This window comes from Cupressus sempervirens, chromosome 6 (assembly GCF_028749045.1).
Source record: "Cupressus sempervirens isolate cs-2001-9-10 chromosome 6, ASM2874904v1, whole genome shotgun sequence".
In the NCBI taxonomy this organism is placed as follows: domain Eukaryota; kingdom Viridiplantae; phylum Streptophyta; class Pinopsida; order Cupressales; family Cupressaceae; genus Cupressus; species Cupressus sempervirens.
Genome location: NC_143123.1, coordinates 387985263 through 388007506, shown reverse-complemented (window position 1 = coordinate 388007506; position 22244 = coordinate 387985263). Strand labels below are relative to the sequence as shown.

General features: G+C 34.5%; 2 protein-coding genes across 5 annotated transcripts in view; one reads left to right on the top strand and one right to left on the bottom strand.

The window, feature by feature from the left end:
* Nucleotides 1–9880: 9880 nt before the first annotated feature.
* The window catches only part of SEC8 (subunit of exocyst complex 8), a 254137-nt gene continuing 241773 nt past the window's right edge, over nt 9881–22244 (top strand). For 2 of the 4 annotated variants that reach the window (XM_089788245.1, XM_089788243.1), the window contains exons 1-2: nt 9881–10010; nt 10102–10225. In XM_089788245.1, the coding sequence (XP_089644371.1) occupies nt 10199–10225 (27 nt within the window). In that variant the 5' untranslated portion in view covers nt 9881–10010; nt 10102–10198. The remainder of the gene's footprint in view (nt 10011–10101; nt 10226–22244) is intronic. The other 2 variants (XM_089788246.1, XM_089788244.1) reach the window with 1 other exon arrangement.
* On the bottom strand, nt 11154–18220 carry LOC149552681 (uncharacterized). Its single transcript, XM_089789547.1, has 6 exons — nt 17939–18220; nt 17514–17810; nt 17278–17402; nt 16907–17183; nt 16505–16799; nt 11154–11239 (listed from the first exon to the last, which is right to left on the bottom strand). Exons 1-6 carry the CDS (start codon nt 18203–18205, stop codon nt 11154–11156), a joined length of 1347 nt encoding a protein of 448 aa, XP_089645673.1. The 5' UTR covers nt 18206–18220.

Genomic DNA, 22244 nt, shown 5'->3' with positions numbered 1-22244 from the left:
AAGGAGTGTAATAGGTTGGTTAAAATTGCAAATTCCTATTTTAGCCCTAGCTCCATTTCTCGTCCTTGGAGATTTATCATGTTTGTGGTGATTGAATATCTAACCCTGGATGGTCATTTTACTAATATTTTTGGGCATCATTTTATGTTGGTTAACCATTTTAGGCATAGGATTAGACTTAGCCTCCCCTTCTACCTTAGGTAGTCATTGGGTATCACCATTCTAGCTATATAAAACAATCTTGAGGGTGACCATGCTTTCCATGAAGGCTTGATGGTTCTGATTATGAATTTTCTGAAAGAAAAGAAAGTGGATAGACCCCGTTTTAGTAAGAAAACTTTGGAGTGTGAAACTGAGGGGAGTGAACAGGATGAGGGCAATGATAATGACATAGAGCAGGAAGATGATGAGATGGAGGTTAAGAAGAGGAAAAAGCTCGCTCATGGGAGCTCGTCTATGAAGAAAAAGAAGACCAAGGAGGTGGATTCTAAGATGGACATGAAATCTAAAGAGAAGCTGAAAGAGGGTACAATGAAGAAAACCAATGGTTATTCAGGTATTGCTATCATAATAAGGAGAATAAAACATATACGGTTTCAAACATTCCCTTTGATGATGAACCTTTGATCAAGAGGATGGAGCAGAAAGGTAAGAATCTACCTTCTCAAGGGAGGGTTGATGACAAAGGTATTAAGGAGGATGATTCTAAAAGATATAATATGGAAAGGGATGAGGATTACCTGGATCATAACAAGGACTATGATGAACAGGAGTATTCAAAGGGTATGATTTGTAATCTGAGATTGATGAAAAAGAAATATCAGTAGAATGCAAGAGCAGATGCAGGACATTAGGAGAGAGTTTGATCAGTTAAGCAGGACCACTAGAGGTGAGAGAACTCTCAGTCAACATCTTGATAGCCTTTCTGAGGTGATTGGTAATGCAAAAGAGGTTAAGAATCTTGTGAAGAGAATTTCTCCCTTGAAAGCCAATAAGAGAGCTATGGAACAAAAGATGAAGGATTTACAGAAAAGCTTGGATGACATGGATAACATAGTGGTCAACACCGAGAAGGTAGTTAAGAAACTTGTTGATTAGAGTTGCTCCATCTTGAAGACTGTGGCAGACAAAATTAACACTATGTTGGACAAACTAGAACAGGGGAGAGTTCAAGGCTTAAAGGACTTAAAAGAGGAACATGGATTGAGCAAATGAACCACGGCTAACTCTAAGAAGACTGAGGTCATGGGAGCCAAAGAAATAGATGATCTGAAGGCCTCTATGGTTAACATGAATATCCTTGCAGGTTAGGCTACTGATGTACTAAAGACCATATAGTTTTCTTTTGCTAGCTTTTTGCTTTCTTTTTGTTGTTTTTTCCTGTTGTCTGTTTTAAGACTTTTGGTTTTAGTTAGTTTTGTTTTTTGGTATTGATGCACAATACTTCTGGGCTTCTTTGCTCTTGTTGTTAGCTACTTTGTAAAAGGTTTCAAGTCCTTTAAAACCAACTTTTACTTAATCAAAACTAAATAGTAACTATAAAGATTGAAATAAAAAATCATAATAACTATTATGGACCATACTACTTTCACCCTTATTTTAGTTTCCATGGATCCTTCCTCTCTGCTTTCAGGGAATGTGGTGCTCATGTTTAAGGAGAGGCCTTGGACTCAAGCTTTGGAATGTGAGGGCCTTCCCTTCTTTTGTCAATGTTTTTCCTCTAGGGGACATATGGCTTTTGACTCTACCCTTCTATGTTGATAAAGTGCTTTTACTTGGTAGAAGGATGCAAGTGATGTTCATTTGACACTCTATACTTTTGATTCTCCCTCTTAGTCTACTTTTGAGGATTCATAGTCTACGTATGAAGATGAAACCCTTTCTATTGATTGAGTTGTTATAAATGTTATTCATTAGATATAGGCTTCTCATGAACTCCCATGTTTTCATCTTGGTGTAACTCTTGATACTCTCCCTGTTACTCTAGATGTAACTCCCCATGGACCCACAATCCATTATATTCACACTTCCTTTTATTCTAATTTGAACCATGTCATCCTAGTCACTCTTCTCATATTCTTCAACACTCTATGTTGACAAATGCATTGACATAGTTTTTGTCACTAGGGAGCTTAAGGATAACATTGCTCGGATAATTGTCTAGGGGCATAGGAAAAATTATCCTTAAAAAATCTCATTCATCTTCTCTTGTGGTTTGAGTTTGGCCTTTCCTCTAAAGGGCTTCTAGGCTTTGTGCTATGTGTTTGTTCTTTCTAGTTGGCACCACTTGTGTTGTCTATGTATGGTTGTTGGTCTTTTAACTTTGGGCCTTGTAATTGTACGGGTCAACCCCCCTGCTAGGATGATTTTAATTATCAAAGACAATGAAGATAGTGACAACAACAATGATGATGGTGATGAGAAAATCAACAACACATTATTAAAAAAAAATGTTATAACCATATGCTTGATAATATTTGTGTTGATAATAATATAATGAAAGCAATAGAAAATGTGAAACATAAAAAAAAAATTAAAAACATTAAAAACCAACCTAACAAAGAGAATAAGAAGCAATAATAACAAATATATAGTAAGAGAATCCTTGGTTCATTGGCACTCTTGCATGCCCCAATGAGATTTTCTTTATGTTTGTTTGTTTATCTTATTCTACTTTTCTTGTTTCAACAGTCAAGTTGGCAAGATCTAGTTTGTGATAAAGATTCATGACTTGTGATATATATTGGCACATTGTTCAATGTTCTAGTACATTTTAACAACCCTCTTATATGTCTCCAATTCATGATGTATTCATAGGAGGGTTATTCTTATAATTTAGGTCATAACCTATCTATTTGTAATACCTTTCCTTTTTTTTGGAGATTATTGATTGGATAAGATGACTTATGGTGGGGGAGCTTATATATAAGTAGGGTATGGGTTCTTACTTTAGTGTGTTAGGTTTGCAAGGAAATTTTAAGTGGATAGCATGAGCTGTGTGGAAAAAGTGATAGATTGTCAAAGGTAGTTTGGAAGTAATTGAAATGTTAGCTTTATTGTTTTGACGATGATAAATTGCAAACTTTCTAGCAATTGTATATTGAAAATGGTGATTAATGAACTATACTTGGGAACTTCCGGATAATTAGTGATATTATTTCATTGTTTTCTTTGTTCTAAGTTTCTTTGTATATTTATCTTGTTGCTTACTCTTTCTACAAGATTAAACAACTCCCTTGGGGATTCTTTGATCTAAGTTGTGTTAAGTGATATTAGGGATGGTTCTAGTTGTTGGTAGTAGATTTTTGTAAGCACTTGGAATCTCATATCTTAACTTGCATGTCATGTTTTTTGTAGAATGGAAGAAGATGATATTTTGGTTTGTATAAATTTAAGGTTTTTGCAAGGTGGGAAGGAATGGATTGAGTTGTTGGAAGATTGAGATTGATCTTGTCAACTAGGTTGTGGGATGATGGAAAATTTGATCTAATCTATAATTGTGGTAGTTATACAAGAAGGATTAGCTAGTTGGTAAAGTTGATTGGCTTTTTATCCACCCATTACACCTACACACAAGGTAGATTGTTAGTGTTAGTAGATTATCAAATTGTATTTGGAAAATAAACATTTGTGATCAGATCACCAATCCTAAGGAATTGAAGATTTGTATCTTAGTAATAATATCACCTTGAAGACTAGAGAAAATGATGGAGGATTTTTGAAATGAGATAAGGAGTGAGATATGAAATAATTTAGCTAGGGATAGGAGGAATCTTAAGACAAAATATGAATTTGAGGAAGCTACTAAAGATGCAAAAATAATAGATCTATGACACAAATGGGTGAGATTCATAGAATAAATGTTGCATGTTTTTCTAGTCCATTACATTAGAGGGATTTAATAGATTGGATTAATGAACTAGAGGATTACTTTGAGATCAAATATGTTAAGGATATACAAAGAGTTAGCTTAGAAAAAACTAATTTGAAAGATAATGTTGTCTTATGGTGGAAAGAATTGCAGAAAGATAGAGAAGATAATGGTGAACAAAAGATAAATAGGTGGAAGGTAATGGTTTCTAGACTTAAGGCTAAGTTCATACCAGAGGATTATGAACTTGAGTTGTTTAAGAGGTTACATAATCTGAAGAAGAAATATTTATCAGTTAAAGAGTATATCGAGGAGTTATACAAGATGATAATTAGGTCCAGGTGTTGGAAATATTCAGGATAAGACAGGTTACTAAGAGGGGAGGGGTGAATCAGTAACTTATAAAATAATTCAGCATTTTAACCATTCACCATTCATTCATCTAATCTACTGCATAACTAAAAGAACAAACACTCATTGCACATGTACATAGAGATTTGGTGACCCATAAACCTTCCAAATAGAAAGTAAAACTGGGGTGGGGATGATGCCCACAAAACTTCAATACTGCAGTATAAAGTTGGCCTGTTAGGGCTTACAATGATCACTTCTTGTGATTTGCCCTGTTAGGAGTAAGTAGGACTGCTAGATCCACCTTGTTAGAGGATTTCCAAACATACAGTGAAGTATGCACTCTGTTAGGAGATTTACAAAAAGATTGTTAAGTCTACCCTGTTAAAGAATTTATAAACTGATTCACCTGTTAGGATGAGGTAGTGGATCTTCTTACAACTGTTTCCTGATAAGATCCTTTTTGCATTGATCACCTGATGTGATAGATATAACTTTTCTGCTTCTATGTTGACCTTGTTGTATTCCTTTTACTTTGGTGCTGATTCGCTTTCACTTTTCTCAAAATATAGCAATACCTTTTTCACATGCGAACATCACTCTTTTTTTTTTTATACACATCATACCATACTACGAATGATATCATACATTACATATATACCATTCCAATATTTACAATTGCAAGGTCGGCCAAAACATAAGTGAACAAAACATTACTGAGTTGGCTAGATAGTATAAAACTCGGGTTCCTCAAGCTAATTCGGTGACCTTCTGATACTCGGCATCCACTACGTTACTCAGCATCATCATGCACTCGGTAGAAGTAGAGGCTCGGTTCATACTAGCCACACAACACTGCTTGGAACTCGATAACCATTGGTGACTTGGTAGATATAGTGTCACTCGGTAAAAACTAACTTCTTCATTTACCTCGCTTTGCTTGGTGAACACTAAGTCCTTCATTTACCTTTTTCACTCGGTAAACACTGAGTCCTTTATTTACCTTTTTCATTCGATAAACACTGAGTCCTTTGTTTATCTTTTTCACTCGGTAAACACTGTTGAACTTCTCATTCACTCGGTATCCTCTGGAATGCTCGGTGAGAACTATTTACCTGCTGAACTTATTAGGTAACCATTGAATGCTCGGTATACACTGTAGACTAAGTGATGAGCTAGATAAGCATTCAGAATTGAATAAGTGTTTGCACTAATGACAAATATACCATAATTCCAACAATCTCCCCCTTTGGCATTAGTGACAAAAACACTTATGAGCCAAAACTTATGTGCAAAATTTGTTGTGCTAATTTACATATATCTCCCCCATACAATATATACAGAGTATTTACAAGTATCTCTATCTTTACACATGGCTTCCTTATTTACATATATCTCCCCCTTTTTGACAATAATGCAAAATTACATAATATGTATTTACACAGAGACACCAAAATGAGAGATAAAATCAGAATGTACCTTGAGAATAAGAGCCAAATTCTTATCCCAATTTTCTTGCAAAATTTTGCAGTTGGAGAGTGCTATTTGAACTTTAGCTAAAAGTTCAATCACATGATCTGCAACTGAAAAATTGTTGTCATGGATCAATGTTTTGGAGTATACAATGTGTTTCTGCATTGTGTCCATGATAGGAAGGATCATATTCTGAATGTCAATCAAGGTAGACCTAATCCTTGCTTCCTCTCTCAACAATTCTGCTTGCTTTTCTGACAAAAATCTGATTTTGAGATGATGGGATGAACTTGAATTGGGGTCAAGTTGCAGCATTTGGGCACTGACCTTCATATCCTCATCAATTTTATTCAATTTTTCTTTGATCTCCTTGGTGTACTTGGTAACATCACAAAGTTTGGAAAAAAGTGAAGTTACATTATTAAAAGAATTTTCAAGATTGACCAAAATTGTGTACAATTCTGCCTGTTTTATTGCAATGTACTGAGCAATGTGCTCAAGCACCTTATTATCAAATTTTCTTTCAGCCTTTTCAATCAATTTTTCTTGACCATAGGTGTCCTCATTGAATTTATTTACAACCTCTTCTAACTGAATCAAAATGTGTTCAGTAGAATATACTTCAACACCTATAGCTTATGTAATTATATTACTGGCGTTCTCAATTATTTTGTACTCCTTATCCCTTTCAGACCTTAACTGCTTCTGCGTAGCTTTCATCTCTATTAGTTGACTAGCATACCTCATCTCTTCAATGGTATTATTTTCATAGTCAATTTTTGGAATTACTATTACATGACTTCACTAAAAGATTGTTATGTATAAATGCTTCACTTTCTTATTCTCAATCCATGTACTTCCTACCCTAATTCTTGAAACTAAAAAGCAAGGTGCGTAGAGGCCCTAAGGGCCTGTTTGGTTGCAGGCATAGGAATGGGGAATTAGAAGAGAAAATTTGAATGGGAATGGAAATGGGGAATGAGAATAGGAAATTACAATTCAATTCCATTTATCTCTTGTTTGGTTGCACAAACTTGAATTGAAGATTGAAGGTTCGAACCCCATCAAATTTTATGAATGAAAAATTAAAAACATAATTTAAATTTTAGCATCAACAGTGCAGATTGCCGGAAATGACCACCATTCATGTCATCGCTACTATTGAATTTTGTTGGTTTTCATTAGTTAAATAGTTGGCAGTGACATTTACTGCAGAGATTAAAAATATCACAGTGGAACGCACTATTCCTCTGGCTTGGATGCGGTGAAAAAATTAATGAACAAAGCAGCCAAAAACCCATTAGTAAAAAAGAAAACACCGTTTGTTATTTTCTTGAGTGATGGTGAAAACAACAGTGGAAAGGATTCTGTGCACCATGTGGAGAAAATAAAAGGAGAGGAGTGGAGGATGACACTTGATACCATTTTGTATGGCAAAGAGACCAAAACAAAAATCTTGAAGAGAATGGCGATAGCGGGTGAGGGAACTTTTCACCATACTCTTGATGGAATTCAGTTCCTTAGAAGCTTTGAGCATCTCGCATAGAGCCTCAGAACCCAAGTTGTAGGTTTCATTCACACAATGTGATCATCTTAGTTTTTATCTACCTAGATCATCAGTATCATCAATTTGAAAATGGCCATGATTTTTCATTTTGGGGAGTTCCAACAAGAAGTTATAATGAAGCAGATCTGAAAACATTTTCAAATAAGAAAAATTTAAAATGGGAATGGGAATAGCAATTCCAATTCCAAGTATTTTGGAGAATGGACAAATGCTCATTTTGGGGCAAAACGGGAATACGTATTCCTATTCCCAATTCCAATTTGGCGCACCAAACAGAGAATTAAAAATGAATTCTAATTGTATTGTAGCAACCAAACGGGCCCTAAAAGTAAGAATACTCAATCAATTTTTTACATACCTAAATTTACAAACTTTTGAGGTTTGGGGATAAATACATAATTTAACATGGATATGCTCTAGCTCAAACAATGTATTACATGCTCAAATTATACTGTAAATTCCTTTATTCGTTAGAATTATTATGTGTTGTGATTAATTGTTATTATTTATTAATCTCGAATAGTTTCGAACCGAAGACCTCCCAACTAAGAGGCTCACAATTTAGTTGTGTTATAGCTCTTGCCTTTAATCGTCATATGTTTTAGAAAGTAACAAATAATTATACTAGTATAAATATCTTAAATAAATCTATCTATAGAAATGCCGATAGATATCCATTATAAGCCTGATTAAAATTTAATTTACTACATCTTAAAATATTTTCATTTCCATTCTTTTTTTGCACTTTCTTAATTTTTTAATATTTTGCCTCTTTTTAGAACACACTTAAGTTTTTTCTTTTGTTCTTTAAAAATGATTATTTATATATCTTAATTTCTAATTTTTTCAAATATTTTATGGACCATTTATTAAACTTAAAAAAATAATATATACTGTATTTATAATAAATATTAAGATCTTGACATGTAGATGGTTGTCAAATCTAACCTAGAAAGTAAATGTTAACATTAACACACTCACATCTTCCCACTCCACCTATTCTGCCATTGTAGAATGCCTATTGGGATTAATAATATCAGAACATTAACCTAATTTTCTTATTTTATAATTAAATTTAGGCAAATATGATTTTAGGTATTATATTTATATTTATATTTTTCAAAATTTAAGTTTAAAAGATTAACAAAATAAAATTATAAATGTTCTGGTAATTTATAACTAGGACTGAAATGAAGTTCAGAAATTTAGATTGTCTAAGGTCTTACAACTTGTATTCTTAGTATATTTTTCAATCCCCAATCAAAAATATTCTACAATTAATGATTATTTGTCTAATTTTTAAAAGCAAATTTAGCAATATATCATTGTCATATCTCTCTATTGTTGTTGCTCCAGTAGTTGTATTTATTTCATATATGATAGGAGTCATATTCTTTGATTATTTAGCATTTAATCTATTTATAGCTAACTTTTATGATTCTATACATTGATTTTGACTTCTACGATCTATTTGATCACCACCAACAACAAAAGACATAGGGGCGATAGAATATTATATGACAATAGTTGCATAGGAGGAGCACTACTCAAGACTGTTAGAGACTAAAATATGTTTTAACAATGCAACATAGTTTTAAACTATTATTAAACAATACAATGTCCATAAATTTTCATATCTATGCTAAAGATAATTTAATAATACATTGCATTATTATGTTAAGAGTTTTTGAAATGTAGTTGTAATCATTTTTTTTATGTTGTAAAATAACACTCTTCATATTACATTGAACAAAATGACAATGAAACAATTGAACTTCTTATATTTAAGAACCAAGATTTTGAAGTCCCTTTTTATTATTATTTTTAGTTTCTAAAATTGTATGAACTTAACCATCGCACCTCATTGGTACAAGTGCTAGTCTTATTATGATTCTAGTAAGAATAATTTTATTTTTCAAAATAATAAAAAATTAGCCTATATTTTACAACTTAAGTGAAGCCCCAATGACATTCATTTTGGGCCACGTGCATATTAACTTTTTATCTACTCAAATGCCTACGCCCACCGTCATTATTGCCCTTTTAGTGTGCCTTTTCGAAAAACATAGCACCTGTAGTTTTCTTCAATTAGGCCCCGTTTGGTTGCTGGAAGATGAGGGCCAAAACCGGGTTATCAGAGGCAAAACCAGGTTTTGCAAAAAAACTTTGGTGTTTGGTTGGTTAAAATTATAACCTAGTTTTCAATTTCATCTTCCAATTTTGGTCAAAAATTGGAGGAAGTTTCTTCCAACAAATAGGTGGAATTCGAAATTAAAACCAGGTTTTGAATTTTATGACAGTTTTTTTAATAATATTTTGGGGTCCACAGTATATTCATCTTCCGTGTCAACCAAACGGACCATTAGCTTTCCAAACCACAAAACCAGGTTTTCGAAAACCTGGTTATAAGATAACCTGGTTATGTCAAAAAATCATCTTCCCCAACCAAACAGAGCATTAAAGAAAAATAAATTAAAATATCAATAATAAAAAGAACCGAAAACTATTTCCATACCTTAAAAAGGGAAATACGGAATGAAAACTGTTTTGTACATGTCGACAACATCTACGGAGTATTATTAGTATTTTAATTTTTCATAATCCATTAAATTGTATTTCTGACTCATAGATCGAACATAATCGAAAAAGAAAAGCCGTATTTAAGACCGGGTAGAAGTTTTCAATGATTTTGGTCTCATGGAGGAAATGACCAGGAAGGAAGAAGCATTTCTTCATATTGTTAATCTGGTAAAACAAGCACAACAAAATAGTTTGTCTAATCATATTTCTTTTGAATCAGTAAAAGGCAAATCAATCTGTGATGTTTTGCCTTGTACAGAAGTTGGATCATGCAACCCTGATCCAGTTTACCTTGCAGTAAAATGCATTGAATAAGATCCATCTGAATTGAAAGAGACGGTTGCAAGCAGAGGAGCATGGCAGCTGATAAAGTCGATTGGGATGTGAGTCATTCAGCTCCCGTTTAATATCCATTTCCTGTTCATTAATTTATTGTTTTGTTAAATTGTGCGCCTTTGGTTCCTTTCCGCTAAGTTTTCAGCGCATCACATAAATCGATCCGGTGTACCGCTTTATGACCGCTACGGACATAAGGTGTGTGAAGATATTGCTTTAAGGCCCTCTGACATTTAGCATGCTAGTTTAAGACTATCAAAACTCGGATGAGATAACTTGGCCTAGCTAGTCGATTGAAACACAACTGGCGAGTACTGTTGAATAAAAAAAAAAGAGAATTGACTGAGTGTTTTTGTAAATTTCTTTGAGACATCTCTCTATCCGCTCGACATTTCAAAACAGCTAGTAGTTAAGCAAAATGTAGTCCCTTTTCAATTTCTGTGATGCCTCCCCCTATGGGCACGTAATTGTTTTTAGATTATGGGGAGGAATTACACATGAGACCATCCTGGAACCCTGACTACGCTCGGACTATGGGGCATGATTATATTACAACCCTCGTTAGTTCGAGCCGACTCCACAATTAAAAAAGAAGTCTTTCAATATCAAACCCATTCAGTTATCCTAGCAGACGTTTTTTACGGTAGAGCTCTTATTTGTTAAAATTTGCATTGATTGCCATGCTATTGAAGAATCTCAAACTTGGTTTTCAATAAGCAAGTTTACATTTGAGCTCGCAGAAACTTGGGAGTTGCCAGAAACTTGGAAGTTGCCACCTGTTAGCTCGCTAGGGTATTTACTTTTCTCAGCCTGTCAATTGGTTTGCATGAATCATTTCGAGCTAGAGCTATCAGACGTAGGGGCTTCCTACCATGTACTATGTTAGGTAGAAGTTTTTGTTGTGCGTTCCATTTTTGTCTTGTCTCCAGTTTCTCCTGCCATTTTCAAAGTTTTCCCCTAATTGACTCTATGGCCCTATGATAATGCACCGCCTTTCCAATTTGGTGGGTTCATCCTACGTCCTTTGCAGTCCTTGCCTCCAGTTAGAGCCAGCTGTTGCCCTGGTATTAATGGACCCAAATTTCAAAATTTTTAGTCAAAATGTGAAAATGAACATCTAAGTCCAAGATTTAAAATGGTCAGAGATTTATCCAATGTTGGCAGTCTCACAATTCCAAACAATCCGACTCATCATTAGCTCCACATTGCACTCCAAATTTTCCAAATCGGAGTTGGGAGTCAAAAGTTATATGGTTCCAAAGTTTATGAAATTATTTGGAAATTTAAAATTCAAAAGGGCGAAAATTAAAACCACAACACTTCACTCTCTCCCCGAGGTTAGAAAGTTGGAGTTAATGGTCAACCTTTTCACTCTCTCTCCACGAACCTATGTTCTCTCTCTCTCCCAAAACCTTAATTTTTTGCTCTAATCCTAACTTATAGGGCTGATGACCAATTGAGTTTCTGGCACAGCTAATCCTAATATGAGTTGCAAATGAACATTAGAACAACAGATGATCCATTTTCTTCGAATCATTTTCACATAATGGACATCTAGAGGGCCCCTCAAATCCCATCCTGGTAAATCTGTCTGCTGTAAAGGTTCTATTTTGCAATGCAACCCAAAGAAAAATTCCTGCTTTAGGCAAGCATTTCTGAATCCCAACGTAGATTAAGGGGGATATCGATCTTTTCCCTTCTTTGTGAGTTTATAATCAATTCGTAGCCCCTTTTTACACTGTATTTCCCACTTTTGGAAGCTCCCCATATCAATCTATCCCTTTTTTCTTTATGATTGACTTGCCTTTGATTTAGAAATTGCTCGAAGATTTGTTTTTCCCACTTTGTCAAATTTGTCTCCTCTATAGATCTCCATTTCCATCCTCCAATATGATTATGATTTATTATTCCCAAAAGTATTTGTTAGAGTAGTTTTGATGTTATTTGGTAGTTTATAACTATTCGGAGATGGGAGGCTGTCCCATGAATCTTCCCAAAACAATGCTTCCGTACCTAGTCCAATAACCCATGTGAAATTGTTGCTGATTAAGGGTTGACATTGCATCATAAAGTTCCATGTTTTTGAGCCTTTGGGTGGGTTTCTGGTTTAGAATAAAGACAAGGGATTAGAGCTATTAGTTATTTGTGATATAGAATTTTAGCCGATTTGTTTTCATGTCCGTGATACATTCTCCAAACTAGTTTGGCTCTTAATGCTTCATTTTGCCAATTCAGATTCTCAATTCCTAATCCATCAAACTCTTTTGGTTTGCAAATTTTGCCCCATTTAATCATTTGCTTGTTTTTTGTTATCTTCTATTCCTTTCCAAAAGCAATTCCTTAATTTGCTGTCTAGATTTCTTTTAATATCTTTTGAAACATGACATTTGATAGGTTGGAATGACAGATAGCACTGATTTTATCATAGTTGCTCGGCCAGCCTTGGTAAGCTATTTACCTTTCTAATTTTCTGTTTTCTTCTCTGTTTTTTTCTGAGATTTGCTTCCAAGATTTAGTATATCTTGCTCCTTTTTCCAACTGGATACCTAGATATTTGCATGGGAAAGGACCTTGTCTATATCCCATTAAGTTGTAGATCCTTCTTTCTATATCTTAATGAGTGTTCAATTTTTTTTATCAGACTCTTCAGCGTTTACTTTTTGCCCCAAGGCTTCCATGTATGATGTGATTATTTGTTTGGAATTTCATGCCTCTTCCATTTTGCTCTCTCTGGGGAGAATAATATCATCTGCAAATTGTTGGTGTGTTACTTTAGGCATACCTTCTGTTGCTAAAACACCTTGATTTTATCTTTTGGGTGAACCTTCTTTATAGCTTTGCCATGATGATGAATGGGAAAGGTGATAACGGATCTCCTTGCCTTACCCCTCGTGATATCTTGAAGAACCCTTCTAGTGTTCCATTAATGAGTAGTGATATTTTGGGTGTTAAGATACAATTGAAAATAAGATTTTTCCATTGACGAGAAAATCCAAAGGCTTCCATTGTCTTTCATAAGAATCTCCAGTCTACTTTATCATATGCTTTTTGTATATCTAGTTTCATTAGCATACTAGGTTCCTTATTGATTGTGTTGACTCGTTGAGTGGATGATTTCTTGAATTATAATTATTCCATCGAGAATTGATTTGTTAGGTATGAAACCTATTTATTCTTTAAACATGATTTTAAGATGTACTCTTTTGATTCTGTTAGCTAAAGCTTTAGTTAGTGTTTAATAAATGGGATTGCATAATGCAATAGGACGAAAGTCCCTAGGTTCCTCATGGTTAGATTTCTTAGGAATTAATGCTAGAAATGTATTGTTGATTTCTGTAAGAAGATATCTTGAGTTTCTAGTAGCCTCAATTGCTTCCCATAAATCGTAACCTAAAATATCCCAACATTTTTGGAAGAAAAAGGCTTGAAATCCATCTGGACTTATTATCTGGGTTAAGATAAAAGAGGGCTGCTTTTATTTCCTCTAATGCAAATTTTTGGTTAAGAAATTTACTTAGTTACCGGACTTGTGCCCTAGAGGCTAGATCTAGATTCGGATCTGGATTCATGTTGATACGGGTAGGATCCTTGTTTTACATAGTGGATTCGTCCAGATTTGCGACCTCACAAGTCCGGACGAATCTACTGTGTAAAACAAGGATCCTGCTTGAATCAACACGAATCCTCAAGGATCGACATGCAGGTCAAGGTTTTAAGCGGGTCTAACTTATTTAATATAGCTTGTTTAATATTTAATTTTGCTTTTTAACACTAAAATGACTCTTCTATTTCACATCCAAATATAGTTCACCTCAAATTTGCTCTCTATTTCGCTCTCTCATTGTATATTTCTCTTATATATAGATAGATGGATAGATAGATAGATATATATTCACAAATCCTCTACGAATCCAAATTGGGGAAAAAAATCACAAATCCACGGATCCGATTCACATGGCTGAATTAGATTCGTATCTTGAATCGGTAACTAAGGAAATTTATTATCTTCTTTTATTATTAATTTAAGTATAGAACTTTACATTAAATTTTGAGTTGAAAGATTAGAATTCATAATTGTTGAAAATGTTTTTAAAATATTGCACAAAAACTTTTGCTATTTGATCTAGGTTTTCCATTATATTTCCTTCATTATCCTTTATTTTTGTTATCCTATTAATGTTTCTGTTATCTAGGGTACTATTGTGAATTTCTTTTGTGTTTCAATCTCCTTCTGGTAACCAAGTCTCTCGAGATTTCTCTTTTCAAAATAATTCCTCTTTTGCTAAAATATTTTCTTGTTTCACTAGTAGGTCTTTTTCTTTTGAATTTTTTCATTGTCCATTCCATTTTTTATCACATCTTTATTTAGTTTTTTTAATTCGTCTTCATTCTCTAGTATCTCTTTAAATATATTGTTGAAGTGATTTTTGTTCCACTTTAATATGTTTTCCTTTATAAGCTTTAGTTTAGATGCAAAACAAAACATCTTGGATCCTTCACATTTTCCTTCTTGCCACCATTCTTTAATGTTATTTATTAAATTATCATTTAGAAATCACATTTTTTCACATTTGAAGGAATTTCTTGGTGGTTTTTGTTGTTCTACTATTTCTAGTTTGACTGGGAAATGATATGATCCAGCATTGGGTAGGATTGAAGATTGAATTGTATAACTGAAGGTACTTAGATCTCCTTTGAATACAAATCTATCCAACCTTTCTACTATGTGAGAAAACTCTGATCATCTGTTATGCCATGTGTATAACCCATTAGTTGTTGGGATATCTATTAAATTATTACTTGCAAACCATTCTCTGAAATCTATCATCACCTGTGTTATAAGTGTGATTCTCCATACTTTTCTTTCCAAGTTTAAAAGGGCATTAAAATCCCCCCCACCATACAATTTTTTTTTACAGCATTATTTTCCATAAAATTGCTGATTTGGTTCCATAATGCCCTTTTATCTACTATTGGGGTTGGACCATATACATTTATAAGTGTTAATTGAATATCACTTCAAAAACTTATAATTCTCCCTCCCATCCAGTTGTTATTTGATACCATCCTGCTGAAGTTTATTTTTCCATGATCCAAATAATGCCAACACCTTTTGAGGCCCCTATAGCTTTTATCATATCAATTTTCCATAAACCAAGTTTTTTACTTAGATTATCTCCTTTATTTAGCTTAGTCTCTTGTATTATAATAATTTCGGATTGAAAGAGGGTTAAGTTGCGCTTCATGGATTGTTTGTTGATTCCCTGCTTTTCCTGATGCAGATCCGAGTTCCGCTAATGATTTCCTCCCTCATTTTTAGAGTTGTTTTCCACTGTTCCGAATCTCTGAGCCTTCCATGGTTGTGGTTAAGCCCAATTTATCAATATTTTCATTTGCATTTTTAGTATTTGCAATTGATTTGTCTACTATATCTTCAATTTCTTCTCTCAGTTCTTAAATTATTTGTTTGCTAATATTGATTTTCTCATCCTCTGTTGCTTCCATTTGTTTTTTATGCTTTTCTTCCCTAATTTCCTTTATATTTACTTGATTATGATCTATTGGGTCTAGAATTCCAAACTCCTCCCATAATTGATTTGGAACTCTCTCACACTTATTTATTATAGTTTCTATTTCTACAGGAATTTGTGCCAACTTTTGTCCATCTTGTTCAATCTTTTCTTGGGGGTTTGTCTCCATTACCTTATCCTCAAATGGATTATTCCTTCCTAACAGAGTTTGTCAAAACTTGTAGGATTTTTGCTTTAATACCTTTGATCTCTTCCTCGTGCCGTTAGGAATGATATCTTCTTAGTACTTTTATGCTTAGTTGCCGATTCGTGACACGAATCCGATTCGGGCACGTGAATCGGATTCGTGGATTCGGGATTTTTTTTTTTCCCAATTATGATTCGTGGAGGATTCGTGCATATATATATATATATATATATATGCATTATATATACTAAAAAATAAGAGAAATATACATAATTCTAAAACTAAATCATTTCATAGTATGAATCTATGATTCTAGTATGCATCTATGAATCTAGTATACTTGATCAATGACATTGATAATTAATCTATTTTCACGATTATCAAGAAAATCAACACATTCACATTGAATTACTGAAAGTGAAAGTTTGTAACATTCAAAATATAGATTATTAAACTTAAAGTTTATAACATGATTTACTCATAAAAGAGTCAAGAGTCAACACTAAAGTTTTTTATTTAATCATCAAATGGATTTTCAAGAAAATCCGCATCAGAGGGGTATTGGTGAGCTGCAAGTGCTGCATCTGTATCAGTAGAGGAACCCAAACCACTAGTAGTAGAGGAGATTGTTAACTCATAATCCTCTTCCTCATCATCCACATCAATCAAAGTGGATCTAGCAAGATCCCGGATGGTCATATCTAAATCAGGAGTCTCGGGTGCTACATCCCAAAGCTTTTCGGGCCCCTTCTTGTACTTAGGGTCCTTCCGTGACAACAAGCGCAAATTGTTGTGAATGAACACAAGGTCTTCTGATTTTTCTGGAGCCAACCGGTTGCGTTTGATTGAGTGGATAAAGGAGTAAGTACTCCAATTCCGCTCAGCGGCAGAAGAGCTGGCAACCTAAAGAGAAATTAAAAATTATCAATACAACAATCAAGATAAATAAATTAAATAATAAATTCAAGGAATTGAGAATGTTAACCTTAAGCTTAATTTTACAAACTTACTTGGGATAGGACCTTTATGGCAAGAGGTTGGAGGTACGTGAAGGCTTGCCCATGAAGGTACCACCATTTGATGGCACCCATCCTGCTTTGGTCTGCTATGGCAATAGGGTCGAAATCCTCACCTGAGTTGAAAGCAGCAAATTCACTCCTCACAATTGCCCCAATCTCTGGATCTTGGAATATCTTAGCTAGTGCCCTCTTATACCCATCTGCAACCTCTGCATCTCTAAATGGTGGCACTCTACCTGGAAGGCGAAGTACATCTGCACTATAGTACCTGGGGATAACAAAAGACAATTGAACACTATCAAATATCAATAGCACAAACATTGGATAAAATAAGCACAAACATTTGATAAGAACTACAGTACCTCGGGGATAGAGCATATGCAAGGAGGTGCAAAGGTGTGGTCATCTTGTTCCATCGATGATGAACAATTTTTTCCACCTTCTTGTAAAGGGTGTCCTCAGGATCATTCTCCCTCCTCTGTATGACCTAAGATATGAAATATGAATAATAATTATAATTATTGAATATGTCAATTTAAACTTTAGAATCTAGATATCTCTCAAATAAAAAATTGTTGTAAAAGAGCGTAAAACTTACCATTTTAATTTTTTCCAGCATACTATCCATGGAATCATAAATATCCCCAAGGCATGACTCATCACTATCTGCGAAGTGAAGCATTGCCATTATTGGATCGGTGATTTCCAACACATAACTCACAAGACCCCACCAATCCTCATCTAGTATCATTCTTCTCACATTTAAAGCCCTTGCTGTATTGGAATTCTTCCAAATGCCCCATTGGGGGCTAATGACCATATGCTTCAATGCTTCTTTTACCTTCACAAGTCGTCTCAAGACGATTGTGTGAGAGGCAAAGCGGGTTTCAGCAACCTAAGAACATGTTAAACTCAAGTTAGTAAAACATTTAAAAATTAAAACATGTTAATGTAAACAACAACAAAAATTAATAATTGTGGAATCCAATAATATTCAATTATATATTAAATATAAAAATTTACCTTCAATAACTCCAAGTCCGAGAAACTCCTAAAAATTGCTTGTGACATGTGGTGATTTGTCACAAACATTTGAATCTCTTCAGCTTCCTCATATATCCTTTTCACCCAATCTATTTCAGTGCCAATTGCTTTCATCACTAAATTGAGAGAGTGGACGGTGCATGGTGTCCAAAAGATATGATCATATCTAGACTCTACAATTATCCCTGCAGCCTTGCAAACTTTTGCATTGTCCGTGACCACTTGGACAACATTATCAGGACCCATTGACTCTATGGCATCAATGAGAATGCATGAAATAAATTCTGCATCTTTCACTTGCCCTTCACAATCAACTGCCTTCAAGAAAATTGCCCCCTTAGGGCATACAACAATAACATTGATCAATGGATGGTTTCTACAATCTTTCCAACCATCCGAAATAATAGACACACCCGATTGAACCCAAAAATCTCTTATTGGTTGAAGTTGAGCCTCTACATTTCTCCTCTCATCATGTAATATGGTCGTGCGCAACTTCTCATAACCAAGCGGTTTGTAACCATGGGGTGCATCATTTATTGCTTCCACCATCTCCCTAAAATAAGGTGATCTAGCAAAATTAAATGAAACACCATTTGCAATTAAACAACGTCCAATTTTGTGATCAGCAATGTCTCTCTTTCCAATTTGGAATGCCCTATCTAGTGGGCCTCTCTTGCGGGTGAGTAGAGATGGGTCTTCATCTTCATCATTTGTAGTTGGCATAGGCAAAAAAGGATGTGTTCTTGTGTTTGTTTGATCAGATGATGGTGTTGGTATATTTGTTTTTTGGAAGCACCACGTTTTGCTTTTGCAACTGCTCTATCAGCATCATCTTGCTCTTTTGCTAATGTTGCTATTTGTGCAGCTGGTAATCCCTTCTTATCACTACCTTGACACATGTGAATTCCTTCACCCGCAGGGCCCAAAAAATGTAGTTTCACTCGGGAATAGGAGCTTCTGTGTTGTATGTTGCAAAAATTACATTTCCATATGTATGCCCCACCCCCAGGACATTGTGCAACTCTTGTTGTGTGTCTCCATAAAGGAGACCCCTTAATCAATTTTGAAGCTTGGTGATGCAGCCCCACCCCCACCCACTGAGCCTTGACTACTCATTGTTCTATTCTTGCAATCTAGAAAAAAAAAGTGAAAGAAAACCATGCTTCACACTTGCACAAAAACTTGAAAATTTGGAAAACTAAAAATAAATCAATAATCTATGAAAGAATTCAAGAATATGGTTGAAATGCATACCTTAAACACTTCTTGCAAGGTATTTGAAGCTCCACAACCGATCTCCTTCGAATCCAAGCACTTCACTTCAAACTAGCAAGTATGAGAGAGCAAAATAGAGAGCAAAGTAGAGAGCAAATGAACTTGCATTGTGATTTAGAGGGTCGTTTTTAGGGTTTAGGGCCTTTAGGGCAAAAACAAAACATTAAAAAATGATAATGGGCCCACGTTTTTGCAAGTTCCGGCTGTCATTGCCGCGGATCCTTACGGATCCACAGGCAGGATTACGAATCCTGCCCGGATCCTCACGGATCCATACGTGGATCTGGATCCGAATCGGACCCGAGTCCGGATCCGGCCATTCCCAAGCGAATCCGGTAACTAAGCTTTTATGAGATCGGTGTTATCTTGAGGTGTTCTAAATCATTCAGGTTGGGAGTCTCTATTGGTATTTCATTCTGAGAATTCTTCTTAATCCTTGTTGATATACTCTGTCAAGCCAGTATTTACTAGTTTATTCTCCTTAAATGTCTTGTTTTGTTCCAATATTTCTCCACTTTGAGATTTAGTTATCTTATTTGTCTGAGTTTTAGTTTCTGGGATATTAATTGCCTCCTGATTATTTGATCCATCCTAGCTGTTTTGGTGATTCTCATTTAGTCTTTCCTCCGAGTTCAAAGGCTGGTTTGCTATACTTTCTTGTTTTGGACTTTTGTCTGTCTTTTGTGGCTGGGAGCTAATATTATCTATTTCATCTTTCTTACTTTGTTCGGAACTATTATCTGCTGTCTTAATTTGACTGAGTGCCTGGAAGTGCTCTTTATGGGCTTTGTCCCATAGGATTAGCTGATCACTAGTATCATTATGGATTAGCTGATCACTAATATCATGATGGATAAGCATTGTGTCGTGCATCAGCCTGCTGTGAATGATCAGATTTTCTCTAACATCTTCTATAAATAGATTTTGTTGTATACAAATTTCGCATTGTTGTAATTTGTTGATATTTTCCTCAATATTGCTGCTTTCCACTATATACATAACATTCTCTTGAGAAGAGTTAATTCTGCTCTCTGTTTGATCCTTGTTTATTTGTTGCTCTTGTAACTGGGTGATATCCTTGTTAATGACTGTTTTCTCCACATCTTTTGCCACTTTTCCCCATCTTCTATGTCCATTGTTGGGTAGCATATTTCACTAAGAAAATTCGGGTTTTGCATACATAAACTGTTCTGTTCTGCCCTCTCTATTTCTGGTAAGTTTTGGTGATCCAAGTTGTCGAATAAAGGTTTTCTTGTCAGAGGCTTATTCCTTTTGTAGATTGATGGAAAGCATGTTTAAGATTTGTATTCCTTTACCTAAAACTTGGGATTTAGGGCCTAGGTATATATTATGATTTAGTGATTGTTTCTTGATTTAATTTGATTTAAATGCATAATGATGCATGCTAATTGCTGGAAATTGGCATTCTCCTAGTAGAGATTGTTAAAATTTTCCATTTGCAATGCAAACCAAACCCTAGCTGGAAATTTTAGGGTAAATAAGGTAAAGTCCTAGTTGGGGACATTACAATTGGTATTAGAGCTTTGATCCTGCCATCCTGCCAGGTAAAAGATGAAACAAAAAATCATTCTAGTCAAGAAGAAGTCTACAATGAAGTCTACAATGCATGTATTGGGCATATTCTTTGTGCATGCTTTGTTTCTTCATACATTTATCATCCATGTGTATACCTTGTGTATGCTTTGTATTTTCAAGTGTATTTAGGAGTGAATCAAAAGATGCGGATTTAAGGCATGCTCTCATGCAAACATTGGTTTTCTATCGAGGGTCTACATCATTTTCTCTAAAGATAAGATAAAACTTGTCTTATTAAGCTTTGCCAAGTTTCTAATATCAAATTAAAATTCACATTTAAACTAAGGAGACATATATGATAATATCAAAGTAGCGCAATAGAAGTTGGATTACGGAAAGGTCTCTTTGGTTATTCAATCATTGCTCGAGGACAAACAATTTTGGGGAGGTAAGGACTGTCATGTCCCCGCCCGAAGCCTTAATTGTGATATTCTTGTCTTTTTTCACGTTATGACAACCAAGTTTTTTAATTTTGCGGACTCTTTATGAGAGACAAAATTACAGGGATATATATATATATATATATATATATATATATATATATATATATATATATATATATATATATATATATATATATATATATATATATAAAATTTTATTATTAATATTTATGCTGGCTAATTGAATTGGTTATATGTTGTGAAATAATAAAGCTCATCTCTATCGGGCTAGTGACTTAACTTCATAAATGTAAAGGCTTTACAGATTAGCAGTTTGTTAAGCGAATGTAAAGGAAGGAATTATCACTGAGTCTGGTCTTCAGCACTGTAGGCTCAAATAGTAGCTACAATGCACTATAATAATGTATTTTGTTTCTTTGGAGGGACTGAAACCAATGTGCCAAACTACTCTTTGAAACACATCAGGAGTCAATTTTTGAATGTCTTATGTGATTGACCACTATACTGAAGAAGTTGAAATACTAGTGGGAGGTACTTCCAATTAAGTTATTAGTGTTCAACTATTCTACTGGGAGGTATTGATGTCAATGGCAATGATATTGTCAATAAGACTTATGATCAATAAATGAAGAATCAGACTCTTGCTGTTCAAATATAGAGAACTGAGAAAATGATATTAGTGATAAAGGAGAAGACAACTAATCTAGTGATTATTCATCGATGATTAATAAGCCAAACCATTTTCTAGTCTGGTGGTTGGAATAAGCTATTGAAAAACATAATAAGTTAATAAGCAGCAGCAGTTACACCATCTATCCTTTATGGATTAAAGAGATTAGATATATTAGGCCGCATGATGGAAGACTAATCAGTCTGTTATGAAAAGGATCACTTGGAAGAATTGTGTCCTATCATTCACGAAGAGGTGTAAGCCTTTCAATTGCAAGGTATAAGATGAAGTTCAAATACATTTTAGAAAGCATCAAAGGATCAATGTAGAATGAATT